The sequence below is a fragment of the Coptis chinensis genome, chromosome 2 (assembly GCF_015680905.1).
Source record: "Coptis chinensis isolate HL-2020 chromosome 2, ASM1568090v1, whole genome shotgun sequence".
Classification (NCBI taxonomy): Eukaryota; Viridiplantae; Streptophyta; class Magnoliopsida; order Ranunculales; family Ranunculaceae; genus Coptis; species Coptis chinensis.
This window is the reverse complement of record NC_141457.1, coordinates 100,051,830-100,071,442: the sequence shown is the minus strand read 5'-3', so window position 1 is coordinate 100,071,442 and position 19,613 is coordinate 100,051,830. Positions and strand designations below refer to the sequence as shown.

Below are 19,613 nucleotides of genomic sequence, written 5' to 3'. Positions count from 1 at the left end.
AAGGGCAATTTTTCTTTTGTCTCACTATCGGTTTGGTTTCTCATCTTCTTTTTTACAACATTTACTCATTTGTAATTTTTATATGAAACAACTATTAATATATGCAGGTTTGCAACTCTTGCTATGGTAGTTGTTTGTATATAGGTTTGCAAGCAGTGCTCCTATGCACTTCACTCTAATCTGGTACAATTTTTATGTTATAGTTACTATAATCATAATAATGTGGTTGCACCATAGATACTTAAACTTTATAGCTTTCATTTGTGGTGTGAGTGCTAATCATTAAGCAATAGTGATTTCATCATAGCTGAGTTCTCTAAGTTGGAACTATGCATGGTATGTATCAGTGCAGCTAAAGAGATAGATATGTTGTAATGTCAAATTAATTATTATTTTCATATTGGCATTTCTGTCTTACTTCAATCCCTTTTACGCAAGTACATAAAGTGGATAGAACTGAAAATAAAAACGACTAGAGTCCATTTACACAAATATATAGACAAGAGGGTTAGTTCATGTTCAGCCACTATAATTTGTTAACATGTGTATCTATACTAGCAAAATGAGTGTGTCATGGACGTGAAGTGCTAATGTTTGTTCCTTACTTGGACTCATCTTTGTTCATCATGATTTGTTTGTAAAGTTGAAAAGGGTTCATAGATTAACTCACGTACATACCTGATTGCGTCTCAATTAGGTCATTGGTGAGTTTTGATAAGATTTCATTTTGAGAGTCAATTTTCTTTTACCCGCTGATCGAATGCATTTTGTTTTCTTAAATGGTTAAAAAATAAATAGAACTTGGTACATAGACAATGTAATAGACAATGCATATCATGCCTTATGATGAAGGAAAGTCAGTGGCAAATTCACTAGCTAGACAATGTAATAGACCATGCATATGTGTTATGTTTTCTTTTTAATCGTTATGAAAATATACACCCTTTTATCACAATTATGATAAAAAAAAAACACTTGGATCCTTATTGCAGGACAAGGATATTGTTGCTGGTATTGTTTTTTTCTTGCAAATCATTCTTTCTAAATTTTCAATGAGATTTTGAGTTTTGTAATTTACTTACAAGGAAACAATCTTGATGACTATAAGAACCTAGATTAGAAGCTTTGGAGAATATCCCTACGTAACATAAAGGTGAGTTGAATGATTGGTGCCATTAATAGATAATGATGGAGAGGGAAAGAGTATGTGCGTGACAGGAGGTGGAGGGTATCAAACATCGTGGTTGGTCAAGTTGCTCCTATCTTAAGGTCAGAGACCCAAGTACTGAACTCTCTTTCCTGTACTTAGTGCTAATAATACACTACACATGCAAATTCTCTTCCTCAAAGATTAAAAAGTCAGTTTTTACTTTGGTTTTCAGGGTTGCCAATTAAGCTTGAAATTGTGTTTTGGGCTTTTACGTTATGCAAATTCTAAAGTTGATTCAAACCAATGTCCATAGAAGTTATTCGAGTTATTGTAAGATTATATTACAATCAATAATTGTACTTTGCAGTTGTTCCATTTTATTTCATTTGCATTCCACACACACAGCAAAGTTTTAATTTCTTTTTAATTTCATTATTATAGTTGGATTCATCATTGTTTTGCGATTAAGTTCTTAAAAGTGAGTCTCCGTGTTCTCTTTGACCTTTCAGTCTTAATACATAAAGTTCTTGGTGGTAAGTATCTAAGAGTGTGCAATGACTTAGTAATATCAATTGTCTTTCGGAAAATTTATCTTCTCTTTTTTGTAGCCCTAAAATTCTGTTTGTTTTCTTAACTTAACATTGATTCTTGACTTTATAGGGATTATTCTTTGTCAATTAATTATTATTATTCCCCGATGGGGAGAAGCTAATCCCCATCCCTTGAAAAAAGTATTTATGAAACTATCCTTGAAAAAGGTACTGAATCCCAAACTCGATCTTTTCCTTTTTGAAATCATCTAATATAGATTATCTAATTATATTCTTCCATCGAAAATGATACTCATTGTTTGCATCACATATTTGTGAATTAGCAAGAATTTTGAGTGGGGACAAAGGTGAATTGAATCATTGCCGGTTGTTTCCATTTTAATTTTTAATTTCTTTCCTATGAGTTGATTGGGACATTATTCTTTTACTTGAATTTTGAGGGCTTTGCAAATTTCTTATGCTTCTTGGAACATGTATTGTTAATTTTGTGGTTCTTGGGAAAAGATATGTCACGGGGACCCTTCTTTCAATTAGGTGCATTTTCAGTTTTATTATCCCTTCACAGATTCATGTGTTGAGTGTTATTTAATGAGAGTGGGGAGCCAGATATAGGGAGTTAATTAGTAGAAAGCGTCCACTCCAACAAATGGTTTGTAGTCTTTTTTTAAGTTATTGGTCACTTTAGTTTGCCCTCATGATATAGGTTTGGTGACAATGAAAGACCTTCATATATTGTTTTGATAATCGCAAGAAATACTTCATGATACCTTAACAATGTAATTCAATGCTCCTTTCAAATTGAAAGCTTACATAGTGAGGCTGCCTTGATAATTAAACCAAGCCTTTGTCCATTGTACATAAAGAATTCTTATTGAGCTAACTCTCGACATACATGATACCATTAGAGGGTATGAAGGACTTGAATTTAGGATTGGTTGCAAAGAAAATAAAATTTGAATATGTTGCCTATTTCTATCCTACTAATATGATGGCTATTTTTCAGAGAAAAAAATAGTAGTGCCCAGAAAAGGATTGGCATAAAAGTGATTGAACAATCAAATTAAAGATGTGTTAATATTGATAGCCTACCTTAAAGTAAACTTGGGTTAGCTGGCTTTGGTATACAGACATAGTTCATCATGTGTTATTCTACAAGTTCTCTGGTGTGATTCCCAATTCTCTTTGTTGTTGGTAATAGAGTGTTGAAGTTGCTCACGGGGATAAAGGCTTCGATAGGCTATGGGTAGAATCAGATTCGGTTGTGTGATCGGTTCTTCATACTTGCCATGGTTCATTAAGCCTGGGTGAAAGACCTACAAACAAAGATTGAACATCTGTTGTGTCTAAAATTCGTGGATTGAAGCAATTTTTGTTGCGCATAACTAAGCATGCTACCAACTTATAAATTCAAGTTATTGTTCTCAATAAAGGAAGATCCAATGGCTAAATGTCTAGGAGTTGCACTTTAGAAAGTAATTAAGAGAAAGCGTGTTCATAGCTACAACATTTCAACCGATGTCCTTAAGTTCAAATAATTTGGTGCCTCTGCACACAATTATATTGGACCTCTTAAACATCTTCATCGCCTGTTATTGCAATCTTGGTGATTAGGATATGATGGTGGTGTAAAAAAATTTGTATTAGATCTCTACTTTTTGTTTATCATTTTGTTTGTGTATGTACGCTGAGTGCTATCAAATTTTGGGAAACTTTCATAGTGAACTTCATTTCATCTTTGTAATTCTATTATTGTACTAATGGAAGGTTCTTTGTTTATAGGAAGCTTTGTCTTGTGGCAACCATCTTTGGCGGCATTGATGTCTATTTAAGTTTGAAAATCATTTCATTGGACCGATAGTAATAAACTAAGAGTAGTCATATTTCATGAACAAATTAATTTGACCGAGTACGTTCAAAGTGATATTACTTTTTGTTTTCTCCAATAACATTCAAAGGATTGGGATCACAATTAAGTCAATAATAAAATCTCATAATACATTCATGAATTTTCATAATTGTAACCCGAAAAGTTAGGCCTTCATCTTCTAAACCTTCTATTCCCCACTTTGAACTTTAAAGAAGTGAAACACACCAAAACCATTTCGGATCTCTTATAACTCCCATTAAAAAAAGTAGAACATCTTAAACACTTCTTATGAGTCTTTTCAGTCTACTATTTAAATAATGCACCTTGAAAAATGGAATTGGGAAACCCAAACTTTGTCCCTCATACCGCCATTTCCCAAGACCTCCATGAACATTTTTTATCCTCCCATCCCAATATTTATTGCGGAACCAATGACATTAAGCTAGGAGAGACGCTTTGCTAATTAGCATTAAGGTAATACTCGTATTTGGGTTTTGGAGTTTAAACTTGCTGTAGAGGTTTGAGATTTTGTTAATTGGGGTAGCGACATTTTTCCTTCCCATTGATTATCATTAACGTGGATAGATTTTAATTTGATCCTATTATATTAAGTTCAATTCTCTGACCTAGGAGTATCATTTCAATTGTTAATGTCGCAGGGTGGTGGTAGTAAAGGGACTCAAGGAGATATTTGATTGGCGGCAGCTTGCCACGTTTGGCATGAACCTTAAACCACATGTAGCGGGTATTGCTTCTTCATCGTGGCATTGATTTACAACAACGTAAATGGATACCTTATTTATTAGTAGATGGATGGATTTTTGCTTTGTACAGATTTTGTTCTTATTTTGGATAATATGCTTATTGTGAAAGTTGCCTTGGTTTGGTTTTTCATTTATTAGAAGGTACCTTAACAACATAAGTTGCAAGGGATTGTAAGTTAGTGTAGGTGCCTTGACAACTTAAGTTATCATAGTATGCATGGTAAGGACATTGATTAATTAGAAATGCACGTTGGAAACATTGGAGTAATAGTAATGGCATGGACACAACACACACAGTACTAAATTTTTTTCTAAGGATGTAAGCTTTTGTTTTTTTCCCCTAATTTTTTTAAAATTTTTTTCAAACCATGGTGACCCTTTCAAACCAGTTTTCAAGTTTGATGGTATCACTTGGTAAAATCTAATAAAGGGTGTTTACTTTTTATTATTGTCTTTTATTTCCTCTTTGTTTTTACAATTGTTCTTTTCACTTATGGTATCCCATTTCAGTTGTAAGTGTCAGCTAGATTAGTTGGTAAAACCTTTTAGGTGATGATACGAGGTCCTGGGGTTCAAACCCCATTTGCACTCTATCGAAGTTACTAATCTCTTTAGAAACAGGCATGCCCACAAATTTTGTAGGTGCTAGCGCACAAAGCAAAGCTCTTCTATTCAAGTGGATAGGGAACTTAAAGATATATTACTGTTAGAGCTACTACAAGTTGCATGAAAATGTCTCTACTCACAACTTAATTCATTGGAAAAATGAGACTAACGATCCAATGTAGCTGCAAAGTAGAATGGAAGTTGTTACTTTCTTCGAAGGGATGCTCGACAAGCGGTGAAACTATTTCGAAGACTTCCAACTCTTTCAACTGGGTTTGGTGACCATAGATAGTATTTTTGTTCATGTAAAAAAAAAATATTCTACTATCAAGTAGAGCATGGACAAGATGTCAAGTGGTGCAATACTCAATGAAAAAATGTTAGGTAATTCCGAGATATTAGTAGAAAATCCGGAATTTTGTTTAGCGGTAGAATTTAGGAAACCAAAGGATATATTTTTACATGCTTGAACTTACAAGTTATAATGCCCTCAGGCTTACCTTCGATGCCAAATGTAGATGCCAAATAGAAAAGATAATGATTGTGTGAAACAATTAGGTGCTACATTCTTGATAAGATTTTGAGTCTGAAAGCATTGTTCAAGTAACCTTTTAGTGTAGTTGTAGGTATATAGTAGTTGATCTCTCTTTAAACTTTTTAGAGTAGTCACTTTGTTGTTTATCCTGCTAACTCCCCTTATTTTTATTGCTTTAAGTGCACAAAAATTGAAATCAGGAAAACTACAATAGTCACAGCAAGCCCATTTCGAGAAAAATATTAAGAATATTGAGGGTATGCATATCTTTTGAAACTAAAATTGTGTGCACCATTTAATTTAGTTAATCACAATGGGTCTTTGTTCATTTTGCCATCGACGCACCACTTCTCACACTTTCCAAACAATAACCAAGTGCCATATCCTAATACAAATGCAGGTACAATAGATCAAATATCCTATACCAATAAGAAAGAGGATTTATATAGATTATAGAAAAAATCAAAATGCATAATTTGGGGAGGTTTAATATAGATTATAGAAAAACCAAAATGCATAATTTTGGGGAGGTGTTAATAATTTGGATTAAAATGAAGGAGAAAGTAACAAATGGGGGAGGTTTCTCTAATTTACAAACTCACCATATTTTTTTAGAGTCTCTAATATTTATTTGTTAAGAAAATAGAGGCATATGGTGAGAAGAGAGAAATCATGCTGATCATAACAAGTAATTAGTTCAAGAGAGAAGACTGTTGCTTTTATACAACCTGATCAAAAGATACACGAAAAGTGTTTACCATCTCTTTAGTAATTTGTCAAAATGTTGGATGGTGGTCTTCAAATTTTTGAAATCATTGAATTTGGAATCCTACAAGTACTACAAACACATTATGAGGTGAAAGTTTATATCCATATCTTTGTCATTTTTTCAATGAATTACAAAACATAATTTTTTTGATTATTAGTACAAATTTAAATAATTACTAAACTGGAAAGAATATTTAAAATAGTCTATGATTCATATTCAACATTAACTGAGTTCTATTTGTCATGTGGTAAGGCAGTTGTGAGCAACAACACAAATTCATTAACAAGGCACGAGAGAAAGAAATACTAAAATGTAGTATTGGGTAGTTAACTCAAATGTTGCCCCTTGGAAAGGTAGTACGAAGATCTCAGCTCAAGTTCATTGACACGTTTTAGGATGGACAAGAAAAGAACATTAGTATAAGGTTCTTGAGCTGAAAGGTTAGTTAAGCATGCATTTAGACATTGACACATTAAGACCAAGTTTGGGAGCCTAATAGAAAGATAAATTTATATCGAAGCATTTGTTTTTCCTTTTGATAAAACTTGCGGAAGAAATGATGACTAGGGTTTATAAGGATCAACCTTTTAAACCTCTTTTTTTATTCATAGATGTAAATGTATAACACCCCTAATTCTTATTGAACAAATTGAAGATAGAAATTATATTGTTCATTTTTCATACAAAGAAAGTATATGCTTCCTTCATTGAAGAATCTATCCTAAAATAACCTCTCAAACAACTTGGTTTTACATATAAGCTATCATAGGCAACAAATACGTTTTTAGTTAGTTTAGGGATCTACTTCATTGTGTTGGACACTACCTAATTGTTTACAATTCTATAGATGCTTAGGACTCTTAGAAGCTTCTTTCTCAAAAGATAACATCTATATAATTTGTTATCAAATTTTTGTAATGAAAAAATAAGTGTTTTTTCTCTGCTTGCTCTTTTGTTCTCGATATGACACTGGTATATGTATTGGGTTTGTCTAACTATATATTGTCATTGTTGCATTGTGTATAATAGGACTAGCTCTTGCTCATTATGGATTTGGATTTTAGCACTAATGCACCAGCAACTTTGCAGGTTAGTGCTTGGCCTCTCTACCTCTAACACAAAGGGAATGAATCCATAACAACTCTCCACTCAAAGGTTTTTCTTCACGTAAGATTTAGAATAAATTTGCACATTTTCCTAAGTTATACATATACACTAGGGTCACCCAAGAAAAAACAAATCAGGGCAGCTAAAAATTATGGTTCCTATCTAAGATTCACACTTTCAAAAGAACTATCATTAGATACCTATGTATAACTTGGAACATTGTTATATTATGGAACTAGGATAACTTACTCTAGAGGTTGCACCTTATATATAATTTATGTACTATATTACCACAAAAATTTATTAAATGTGATGAAGTTGTTGTAGTGTAGTGGTCATCATGCTTGCTTTACACGCATAAGATGTCTCCGATTCGAACCAACGATTTAACTTTTTTGATATAGGTGTACGTAAGGAAAAGAATGTTTCCTTATGATATGTATTTAGCATTGAATCATAGTGTTATAGAAATTGCATGTTTGAGACTTTTGAATCTAATGTGATCCAGGAGAACCAAAGCTCATTCAAAATTTTGTTGAAGATCACGTATTCACTAGCTAATAGTTCATTCAATATGGTATTAAGTGTATAACTGGTATGTTTTTTTTTTTTTTTTTTCCCTCCAGGTCTAACATAATATGCCTAACTGGGTCTGTTTTGATCGCCCTAATAGTTATAATCAATGTGCTGCAAATCTTTGACAATGTTCAACTCTTTAGAGCGATAATGAATTAACAATTGTATATATATTAAGTTTTTCCCTTCATTTGAATCTTTGCCCTATTATTTAGAAAAAAATGCATAGATGGGTAGCAAACTATACAAGAAATCAAACATTGGTATATAAACTTTTTTTTTAGCAAATTTGGGTAACGAAGTGTACCATGTTTTGCAACGTTGGGTTCTGTTTCACTTCCGTCAAGTTTTTTCACACATGTCAAGTTTTTTCATACGTGTCAAATTGCCACTAGATAGCCACATAGGAAAATAAGTGACACATAATTAGAGAAAAGAAAAAAAAACTTGACGTGTGAAAAATTTGACGGAAGTGAAGTAGAACCCAACGTTGCAAAAACGTGGTACACTTACCCAAATTTGCTAAAAAAAGTTTATATACCAATGTTTGATTTCGTGGTATAGTTTGTTACCCATCTATGCATATTTTTTTTTCTATTATTTACTAATAATACAACATAGAGTTTGGTAATTCACAGTACAATTTTGTGTCCATGCTTTCGACTTTGTTTGGCTTTGCAATTTGGAATTTAAGAATTGACGGATGTCATAGTTATTAAGACCGGTAACCAAGTAATCTCAATTGTAAAGTTGCTTGAGAAGATGGGACGCAAATCAATTTATGTTGCGTAGTGAGTGTCAGTATTTAGGCATTATAACATTATTATATTTTGTTATGCAGAGTAGTAATCACTGATCTACATTGATAAATCTTATATTCTTATATTGTTGTTCAGTAGTTTATGAATATTTGAAGACTTCACAAAGTTAGTTGCTTTCTTCCAGTTAGACAAAACCATATTGTACAAGATCATGCAGGTCAACGACTTTGGACATGGCAGAAGGACCAATGATTCAATCATGCACGTAAATAACTTTAAAATCTATAACCAATATGTATCTTATGGTTATTGAATCTATTATCAGCTTTCTCATATCATCTATATTTATTTGTCCAATACTTTCATAGTTTGCATTTCAAAAAGTTACTTCACATATTTGTCCCATTTTCATAGTTTGCATTTCAAAAAGTTACTTCACATCGTTAGTGTAAGTGTATTAATGCATATAATTAGAATGTGGTTCGTACAAGTATTGAGGTGAAGTTAATGATGATGTTTGTGGTGGCTTTTGTTGTTTGAGTATCATCAAAATGGAGAACTTTTAGGACTTCAACTCATATAGGATCCATACATATATAAGTTCACAATATAAAGGTTTCTTTGTGTAGGACAAAAAATCCTTAAGAAAAGGGAAAAGAATGATGGGAAGGACTTGACATTTGATAATCAAAAGAATGGAAACCAAAGTAACACTAAGGACTAGGACAAGCTACACATAAAAAAGAAGAAAGTGTAACGATCCTGTATTTCTGTGAATTATTGTATATTTGAGAATTGAAACCCTCAACCTAAAAACTTGAGATGCAAACTTGCTTACCAGTTACCACATACGAAGACGAATTGGATAATCAGCTAAGACCATAGAAAAAAGATATTTCTCTCATCAATTATAAACTAATAATATGCTTTGTTCTAAAAGAAACAAAACAGCCTTAAAAGTAGAACAATGTCATCAATTAATTTTTTACATGTTAGTAAATATTGTTTGTCTTCTTCACAATTGGAGTTTAGATTTTGGTTGACATATTTACTAGCTTAGGAAAAAAAAATAAGTAGCAAATTGGAAGAGTAATGGGAGAGCAAAATATGAGAAAGATAGAGTAGCGTAAAGAAAGTAGGAGAGAGACAAGATATTACGTAAGAGAGAGAAAGTGTGTGCACTGGACTAATGAATAATACTTCCTTAATCCAAATATTAAAAGTTAAGTAGATTATTAGTTTATGTGCTAATAAACCATTGGAACAAATAGCCAAGATCCCACCTCTTCCAATTGTGCATAATGTCAACTGATCGATAATTAGAAGATCATACCAATTATTTTATGTGAACTAATCCTGTTTTAAATTATATGCCAATAGATACTTCCGTTCTTGGGATTGGCAAATTTCTTCCCTTTGAAGAGGGCCATGATTGTACCTCTTTAACTTTGTTGCTATGTAAAAAGCTTCACGATGGTTTTGCATCTCCCCGAATCTCACGAAAAGTCGGGTATGTCAAACTTATTTTCAGGAATCACAATGCCAATCGATTGGGTGTGTATGATCAAGGGACTCCTCGGCCGAGTGCCCATTCTATATTCATAATGTCGTTCCTTCTCCCCTTGGTTTTGTTACTATTATGGTCTAGCTTGGGAAGATTGTTTTATGTTATTTTCTGCAGTCTGCAGCTTCTCTAGAGATTGAGAGCTTGCTTGAGTTAGCATGGCGAGAGGGTGAAAGACACCGCAGCAAATTGTTTCACACTTTCACACTAATGACTAGCAACAACGCAAGTTTTACTTTTAATGGATTTTGCTCAACGTTCTATGTTTGTAACTTTGTTTAATAGCCATAACAAATTATTGGCACTAGGAACTTTGATCAATTAATTTACCATCATGAGTTTCAATATAGTTTGGTAGCAAGATTTTTTATACATAATAATAAAATGAAAAAAATTATATAAAAAGGGTCCCCGTTCGTTGAATGGGTCCAAAAAGGAAAGGAACTTAGAATGGTGCCCTTTGTGCATTGAACAAAAAGAAGGCTATGGTGCCCAATAGTTCCATGGACACACTGTTTGGAAGCCTCCGAGTTATGTAGCTCTACCCATAAAAGTTTAGGAAGGTATAGATCGACATAATGCTCTCTTCATTTGGATTTCAATTTAAGAATCAGCCGGTAGTGTATTTGGAGTGCTTGGGTTTAGCTAAAATATTTTCTTCTGCTCGAGGTATATATACATACAATTGCTATGATAGCTGATACGTTTTCTACATCTATCTTGGTTTTGCTTTGCGTGTTAGAATATTAATTTAAACTGTCAATTTGGCATTATAAGCTCCATTGATTGATTATCAGTATTGACAGGGTTTAATTGATAAGAAAAGATGTTTGCACCAAAGGCAAATGCATCATAGGATGTAGAGTAAAAGATTTATGTATCGTATCACCAAGGAGATCGAGCATATTGTTCCCTTGCACTTCTAATATGTGGTTCGTATAATATGACTTTACATTATTAAGTTTCGTAATTAGTTTAAAGCAAGATACAAACATTTGATTATATTAACATCTCTATAAACTCTACATGGTCAGTGGAATTAAGACATGCCAATGGTTATATACAATAGACTGTGTGAGCTGAGTTTTTAAAAATTTCAACAACCCTTTTTTTAACACAAACCATGGGTCTTAATGAGTAGAATCTGCTGATAGGTCTCTTTTGCCCTATTGAACCACGAACCACTTATGAGCTTTTCCAAAACATCGAGAGAAATTAAGAAAGGAGGGAAAACATTAGGTTAATGTTGCAACAAGCATTATAACTAATGTATGATGAAAAATAGTAATACACATCTTTTTGTTTGGAGGAACACTTGATACAAGATCTCTTTTTGGAAAAAAAATATATAAAGCAATTGTAACATACTACGTAACATATTGTTCATATATCCTAGAGAAGGTGATTTAACCCTTGGGAACTATTAAAATGCGCCTATATTTTGGTTATGTGTATTCTTATTTGAGAATGAAGCACTGAAATGTTAGCTATACACAAAATTCTGATTAGTGATTACAACCAATATTCGCCCTTCCATGTATGAGGATTCACAATTTTATTCTTTTCTTGCAGGTTACATGATAAATTCTCCAGGTTGTGTATAATAATATTTTTGGAAGAGAATCCCTTCCCAAATATATGTGCGGTGCGCTACCATATATGCCTCTAGATCAAGGATCAACCTATGGAGCACACTTTTTGAATAGTGAGGGGTTGATGAAAGACATTCATAATTGGTAGAAATATAGATGCTTGATTGAGGGTTTTGCATAACAGGCCATGGATCCATGATCATAGAATGGGGTGGAAACTATGCCATCTAAGTCGACTATGATTTAAATTGGTCGACGTGGCTTGGCAAGTTTCATTAGTTATAAGTCCCCATCATAAGTTCATCTAGAAGTACTATCATTTGGAAAAACAAATTAACAAATGTATGAATATATTGGAAATGATGTTATAAGTAACAATTTTTAATCCCTTTTGTTATTATTACTTAAATCTCATATATAATATTTCAACTACTTAGTATGCTATTTTATTGTTTATTACTTTATTATTTCTTACATTCGATTCATTTTTCTCTTGCATAATTAGCTCATGCCTCATGGTAATCCTGACTATTAACAATAATGCTTAGATGTGTTTGAGTTTATTCTATCGAAGCAATAACCAATATTTTACTTTGAGGTTATTCTTTCCAAACAATAACAAACTTTATACTTCGGCTTAGCTAACAAATTTTAGTGGTAACTATGATTATAGTGTCTGTCTTTTTTGTTATTTATATAGTTATCAGTAGAGCCTTTGTTTTGGTGCGAGTAAGGTTACTGAATAAATATAATATGCATATTGTGAATCAACGGGCATTATAATTCACCATGATTACTTCATATAAGGGTTACTGAATAAACATAATATGCATATTGTGAATCAATGGACATTAAAACTCACCAAGATTACTTCATATTTTGACAAGATCTTACTCTATAATTCTGTGTGATATTTGGAGACATTTCCTTGGGTTGAAAACAAATACCTAAATTTTGTAAGTATGCAGTATGGGCTAAGTTTGTAAATCAAAGGACTTTGGGCTGAGATATTACTTCAACTAATTTTGTAAGTATGCAGTATGGGCTTTGTTTGAAGTGGACTTACTTCAAAATGAAAATTCAATAGGCTTTATTTGAGTTGGACATTAGTGACGTTACTTCCCATGGAAAATCCAAAAGGTAGGGCATTTTATCAAATTTGGCCTTTAAATGAACTATGGGCTTTAGTTAGTTGTATAAGTAGAAGTTGGGCTTCACAAAAATAAACTGCAAAGAAAAGAAAAGAAAATATTAAAAATTAAAAAAAAAAAAATTATTTGTTTAATAGATTTTTTTTTTTAAATATACAAAAAATTAGACTTCAAAAAAATATGAAGAGGTAAATTTCAAAAAAATTGTAAAAGTAAAAATAAATTAATATCACTTTTAGTATCTTCATGCAAAAATTGATTTTATGTTTTTTTAGTATCTTCATGCAAAAATTGATTTTATTTAACGGACTCCGTTCCCATTGAATAAAAAAAAACAGTCTTTTAGTCTATGGTCAATAAATTTACTGTATGAGTTTCAATATACTTTGGAAATAATATTTTTGATCAATAAATTTACTGTATGAGTTTAATATACTTTGGAAATAATATTTTTAATACATAATAATAAAATTTATAAAAACGATCCCTGTTCGTTGAACGGGTCCAAAAATCTAGTTAATAGTTAATTTGGTGGGTTAGGTTTGGGTTGTACAATCTTGAGTCTTGACCTGTTTATCAAATGGGTTGGGTTTGGATTTGCTCCAGACTTCCAGAGTAATCCGAATAGTCAGAAAATATCTTCTGGTCGTACGCGCAGATATTTTATTTCTTTTGTCTTACGTGGAAACCACGTTTATTATCAACACGTGTAAAGAAACGCCATGTAATCCATATTTATTACCACAGCTACCCCTCTCCTCTGAATTATTAGCAAAATTAAAATGGAGATTGATCAAGAAGAAACTTCATCTCGACCGTCAGATCAAGCCACGATGATGGAACTGTATCAAGAGAATCTTGTTACAATGAGTAAAGATATTTCACAACGCACCAAAGATATGGTATATCATATGTTCCGATTTCTTTTTAATGATTGAAAAAACTGTTAAATTAAGTGACCGATGATTATCTCAGGGTCTTGATGCGGAGGGATCTATGTCAAGAGAATGGACAAACGAGAAGCACAGTTTGTATCTTGATTCGATGGAAGCGTCATTTGTTAGGCAGTTACATATGCTTAGCAAACAATCAAATGCTACCTCTAATCAGGTTTATTTCCTTGTCTTGCTTAGTAGTAGTTAGTCCCTTGAAAAATTAATTAATTTTACTTTTGTTTCAGTTCAAGGTGCTTCAAAGTGGTAGCTGGAAGAAAATTAGTTTTGAACCTGCTAAGCCTAAAACAAGCACTGCAGATGATTCTCGTACTCTTCTGGAGAATCAATGGATACGCCATTTCAGATATGCGGGGAAGCACCAAGAAGAACTTGCATTGCCCAATCTGCAAGAAAATGGTACTGAATTTATTACCTCGGGAGAACTGAAGATGGGACTTTCTGGAGCAGTGCATAGGCAGAAGTCAGCATCGTTTGGAGCAACAATGCATTCGAAAAAGCTCTGTGCTGGTTACTCTCACCAGCGTGACCAAGACTATGTTAGCAGCAATGCAGGTACTGTGGTTATTTCTGACAGGATTTTTGTTGAATGTTTAAGTATGAATTTCTGCCTCTTTTAAGAAAGAGAAAATATATTTAAGATACTTTCGTGCAATTCATTTTATTAATCAATGAGATACTCTTGTAGACAAATATTCGAAAAGTATAGTGATTGTGGCATCTTTTTCTTGTCACTCTGTAAAAATTTAAAGAGTAAACACTAATAAGACATTCATAAACTGCCTCGTTTCATTAATTGACCAATGACACTACTTATAGTCTTTGCATCCACAATACTTGCGATATTCTTTACATAAATATAAACTCATAATAGGAAACAAATATTGGGGCATTGTATCCTACTATTTTAGCTACCCAAATCTACTAGAAGCTACCATTACAGCTACCAAATCTTATCACTCCCCCTCAAGTTGGAGTGTGGATGATAAGAACACCCAATTAGAATTATAAGTAGGATTTTATTATATGAAGGCATCTAGGCCTCCATTGTGAGGGGTTGTTTTTTGGATTGTTTAATTAAGATATTGAATTAAGAAAATTCGTTTTCCCTTTGAAACCCTAGTTTTTGGGTGTCTATCAATTTTAATCATTGGTGTTATTGATTCGAAGTTGCTTCCGCCTTCGTATACATCATAAACGGTGATAAGAAACAAAATTGGAAAGCGGATATCGAGTACCTTTCAATCGAGAAGGCATTGACTTGGGTATTGAATTGGCCTTGGACAACGTGATGGTAGGACAGACAAAGTCTTGAAGCAAAACTGAAGGTTGTCTGGGACGCTCATATTGGCGTAGTGCTGGAGCATAAGGTGCTAGTGCTGGAACGACATCTGTTGGTGCTGAAACATCAATCACATTTGGTGTAGGGCCTGGGGCACATTCAATCGTGGAAGGAGTGGCTGTAGGAGTCGTTATATCATGAGTTTGTGGTGTAGCTACCTCTAAATCAGATGTAATTTCTGAAGTTGGTAGTGGCAGAACAGGGTCATCTCGTGACATCAAGGAATTACTAGTTAATGAATAAGGAAAAATTGTCTCATGAAAAACGACATCCCTACTCGAGAACATTTGCTTGGATTCAAGATCATACACTCGATAAGCCTTTTGTCCATGAGGGTAACCGACAAAAATGCATTTACGAGCACGCTTGTCAAACTTATGACTTGGCGTGACATTAGTAGCAAAACAAAGGCAACCAAAAACCCCTAAGTGGTCATATTTGGGTTTTTGGGAGTGGAGAATTTCATAAGTGGTTTTCCCACCAAGAATATGTGTAGGTAAGCGATTAATTAAATACGCAGTAGTCAGGATGCATTCTCCCCAAAAAGATAAAGGAAGATTGGCATGGAATCTTAAAGCCCTTGATATCTCAAGAACATGCCGGTGTTTCCGTTCTAGGAAGCACAGATACCGATACGCGACACGGATACGCGGACATGGTATTTTTCAAAAATATAGGACACGGATACGTCATGGACACGTTTGAATAATATATATATAAATATTATATAATTGAGCATTTTTCACCAAATTCAAATTAAAATGGCAATTCTATTTCATAAAATGACCAATTCAAACGCATTAAGCAGCAACTTACATGTATAATTTAGATTCACTTCATCTTTCTTCTCTTGCATCTCTTCCTAATTTGGATTTTATTTCACTTGTTTTTTTTTTGTTGAAGTTTCAAAAAAAATTCATGTATGTGTGAGATTATTGTCTCCCGCATCTCCCCTGCGTATCCCCCGCGTGTCGGAAATTAAAAAATTAATTATAAAATCGGATATTTCAAATCGCGTATCCGACACATATCGAACGCGTATCGGGGCGTATCCGTGTCGGACACGTATCGGACACGGATACTGCACCCTTAGGGATGTATTGGTGCTTCATAAGATGGGGGTGATGAATTCTTGCTCTTGTTGGTAGAGGTCTCATCATCTGAGACCATATTGTCTTAAACTCTTAATAAACTACTTTCAAAGAAGAGATCGAGAAGAAAACAATAATGAGCAGGAAGAGACCTTGCTCCGATATCATGTATTTAAAAAGTAAACACTGTGAATGTCTTATTAGTGTTTACCCTTTAAATCTTTACATCCACGATACTTGCGATATTCTTTACATAAATATAAACTCATAATAGGAAACAAATATTGGGGCATTGTATCCTACTATTTTAGCTACCCAAATCTACTAGAAACTACCATTACAGCTACCAAATCTTATCACACTCCTTAGTATCCATTCCAAACCTCGAGACCCATGCATTTTGATATTATGAAGTAGTCAACCCTTTTTTGATAAAATTTCAAGATTGCGACACTGCTGTCAAGTTGACTGTCAGAGTAGCTTCACACTGTATTCTGCCCCCACCCCCCCTCTGAATTCCTATATGTTACTGTAGCTGCAGTAAGTCCTTTAGTTCTGATAACGCTGCCATTTATTTTACTGTTTGAACCACGTTATACTTTGTATTGATTTCTGGGACAAACCTTACTATGTTTCACTATCATCACTTGTCCTTAATCATATGTTCAGCAATGTCTATTATATGTCAAGTGATCTCAATGATTATTGAATTGCTTTCTTCTTAGTCACCTTTAAGTTTGTCCGAGTTTCGTATGTTTGTTGCGCAACACGGACAATGGTATTGTTTGGTTAATTGGCTCCTGTATTGGCATTAAGATTTACGTGTGTGCCCTTCCTACATTCTTGTTTTTATTTTACATGGCTTTCAGATGGGTGTACTTTGTTCAAACATATTACTTCTTGTTAGACCTAGGGGGTAAGAGACATGTTAAGGAGATACCTCTTTAAGAGTTTGAGGGTAGGGGGAAGCACGGATCTAGCTCTCTGAATACGAGGTACACAATAACCTTGTTTCTTAGAGGGGTTGCATGGAGTTTCTCCCTTGAGGGGTATCTCCTTTGCATTCGACTATCATTATTTCCTCATTTATCTATTTCAGAACTGAGTAATAAGGCTTGAATCGTTGTTCTTTGGTTAAATTTGTAGTTTTGATCTTTTGCAATAATCTTGAGGTATTAGCCAGGTTACAGATCTCGGAGAACAACTATTTTGTTAGCACTCGGTGTCTCTAAAGGCTTGGCTGTTAGAGTGAGGCGTATTTTCTTACTGATGGTTAACTTTATAATGAAGATGGTTTAAACTGAACAATTGAGATGGAATGCTTCTACGTTCTAGTGTAGAAAATTGTCACATTTAAGACCTGCTTCTGAAACAAATATTGAAGAAAATGATCTGTGTGCGATCTAATTCAGGCCTGGATTTTAATTCTTTTTTAATCCAGAATGGTTCAACTTATTTCTGTTCTTGCAGAGGTGTCGGATCAAAACTTTGTAGATGACAACAATGAAGAAGTACACATGAACAATCACCTCAGGGCAAAGAAAATGAGGACTACTGACTTTCCGATTAAAGACCAGGTAATATCTTTATTTAGCTCATTGTGTATGTGGTAGGCACGATGCAAGTTATAGATCGTTGATCCATGTTTAGTCTTCACCTCTCACTTTTCGATTGATTCTTTCTCCAGGTTGTCCCACTCAGGAATTTTAATGAGAATTGTGCTTCTTCAAGAGAAGAAATTGTTGTTTCTAATGAGGCAATCAGAAAACATGACCACTAATGCATGCCCATAGGATTACATTGTCTTCTTTCGATTCTAGGGTCCGGATGGGGAATGTAAGACAGACTCATTGTCGCACGAGGTTGTTGACAGCAATAATCGCTGCTGGAATGGATGTTCCTTCTTGGTGTCCTCAGGTCTTTAATAGACAGGTAGACATAGTTTACAACATGGAATGGAAGAAGTTCGCCCTACATGAATGGATTAAAGTGGCGTAACAACTCATGTACAGGTCAGGAGAAAGAGATTCTTGCTTACCCTCCCCATAACGTGTATAAACATTTGGTCCTCCATTTTTTAGAGGGTAAGCTAGAATTTATAGTATGTCCTCATAGTTGTAACCTTTGACAGTTACTACGTAAAATAAGAATTTTGTTCTGCTACCCCTTTATTTGAGTTTTCGCGAATGAACTTGGATGGTTCATCAAATGGAACGCTGACATGGTTAGAAAGAGCATCATTGTGCCAGGAAAAATGTCCCTCAATTCACGCTGTCGCCAGGAAACTAGATTATACCGTGATGAGCAGCACAACTAATGGTTTTTCCGAAGTCAATTGCTTTCATGAAGTCTGGAACTAGCCTTCCACAAATGGAATCTCAGGACCACTTGTCCTTTGACCTCACTGTGCATCTGATCAATTGGACTAGGATTGGGTAATTATCGGCACCGATGAGCTTGAGTTGGGTAATATCTGCAAGGCAGGGCATGAAATAAGTCAGAGTTGAGTTAGGGCTAACCTGATATATTGTATCAAGGATTAATATAACCTGATATATTGTATCAAGGGCTAACCTGATATTTGATATTTGACCTCATATTTGTCACCAGTTTATAATAAACCTCACACATTTGTAAACATCACGATTTCCTCCTGTGCCATCTCACTTCCATTCCAGTTTCGTTGGTATTTCACATAATACTAAAATTATCCCTAAACCAAGAGTATAATGGGTATTTAACAATAGCTATTTTTAAAGTGTAAATTGAAAAAAAAAAAAAAAAATGTAATAACAACTTTTTTTTGGGGGTAATTTTGGAATACTAACGAAACTAGAATGAATAACCATCGTATATTCTTTTTTTGTTGAGTTCGCTCTAATGAATAAGCTAACGAAAACACTGATTTTAATTTCGTTTCTTTCGTCATTGAAAAGAGCCATTGATATTTGATTCTTATGTGAAAATACTCTTTACCACATACATCTTCATGATGATATTTATAAGCCAATGAGACATTTTAGGGACTTTGAACTAGGGTGTTATTAGCACTCAATGATTGATGAGAGATCAGTAGATTGAGTGAAATTTGTTTGATGAAATGTTTGTAGGAAATGAGTTGGTGTTTACTTGATCTGAAGAGGTTAGTGAAGTAGGAGATCTTGCATGGGAGAGAACGATCGCTTTAATCTACTCAGAAATGATGGATAAGGAAAAACCAAAGCAAATGCATAG

The 19,613-nt window shown here is 33.8% G+C and overlaps 1 protein-coding gene across 1 annotated transcript; it reads left to right on the top strand.

The window, feature by feature from the left end:
* Window positions 1–13,736: 13,736 nt before the first annotated feature.
* On the top strand, window positions 13,737–18,542 carry LOC147519603 (cold-regulated protein 27-like). Its single transcript, XM_086591175.1, has 5 exons — window positions 13,737–13,895; window positions 13,969–14,103; window positions 14,174–14,501; window positions 17,850–17,956; window positions 18,067–18,542. Exons 1-5 carry the CDS (start codon window positions 13,776–13,778, stop codon window positions 18,157–18,159), a joined length of 783 nt encoding a protein of 260 aa, XP_086447301.1. The 5' UTR covers window positions 13,737–13,775; the 3' UTR covers window positions 18,160–18,542.
* Window positions 18,543–19,613: the final 1,071 nt, after the last annotated feature.

What these genes read in the sequence shown, in the direction of transcription:
- LOC147519603 (XM_086591175.1), top strand. Translation starts at nt 13,776, where the DNA reads ATGGAGATTGATCAAGAAGAAACTTCATCTCGACCGTCAGATCAAGCC. An exon ending in CACAACGCACCAAAGATATG is followed by an intron (nt 13,896 to 13,968) that starts GTATATCATATG and finishes TGATTATCTCAG; the next exon opens with GGTCTTGATGCGGAGGGATC. An exon ending in CTATGTTAGCAGCAATGCAG is followed by an intron (nt 14,502 to 17,849) that starts GTACTGTGGTTA and finishes CTGTTCTTGCAG; the next exon opens with AGGTGTCGGATCAAAACTTT.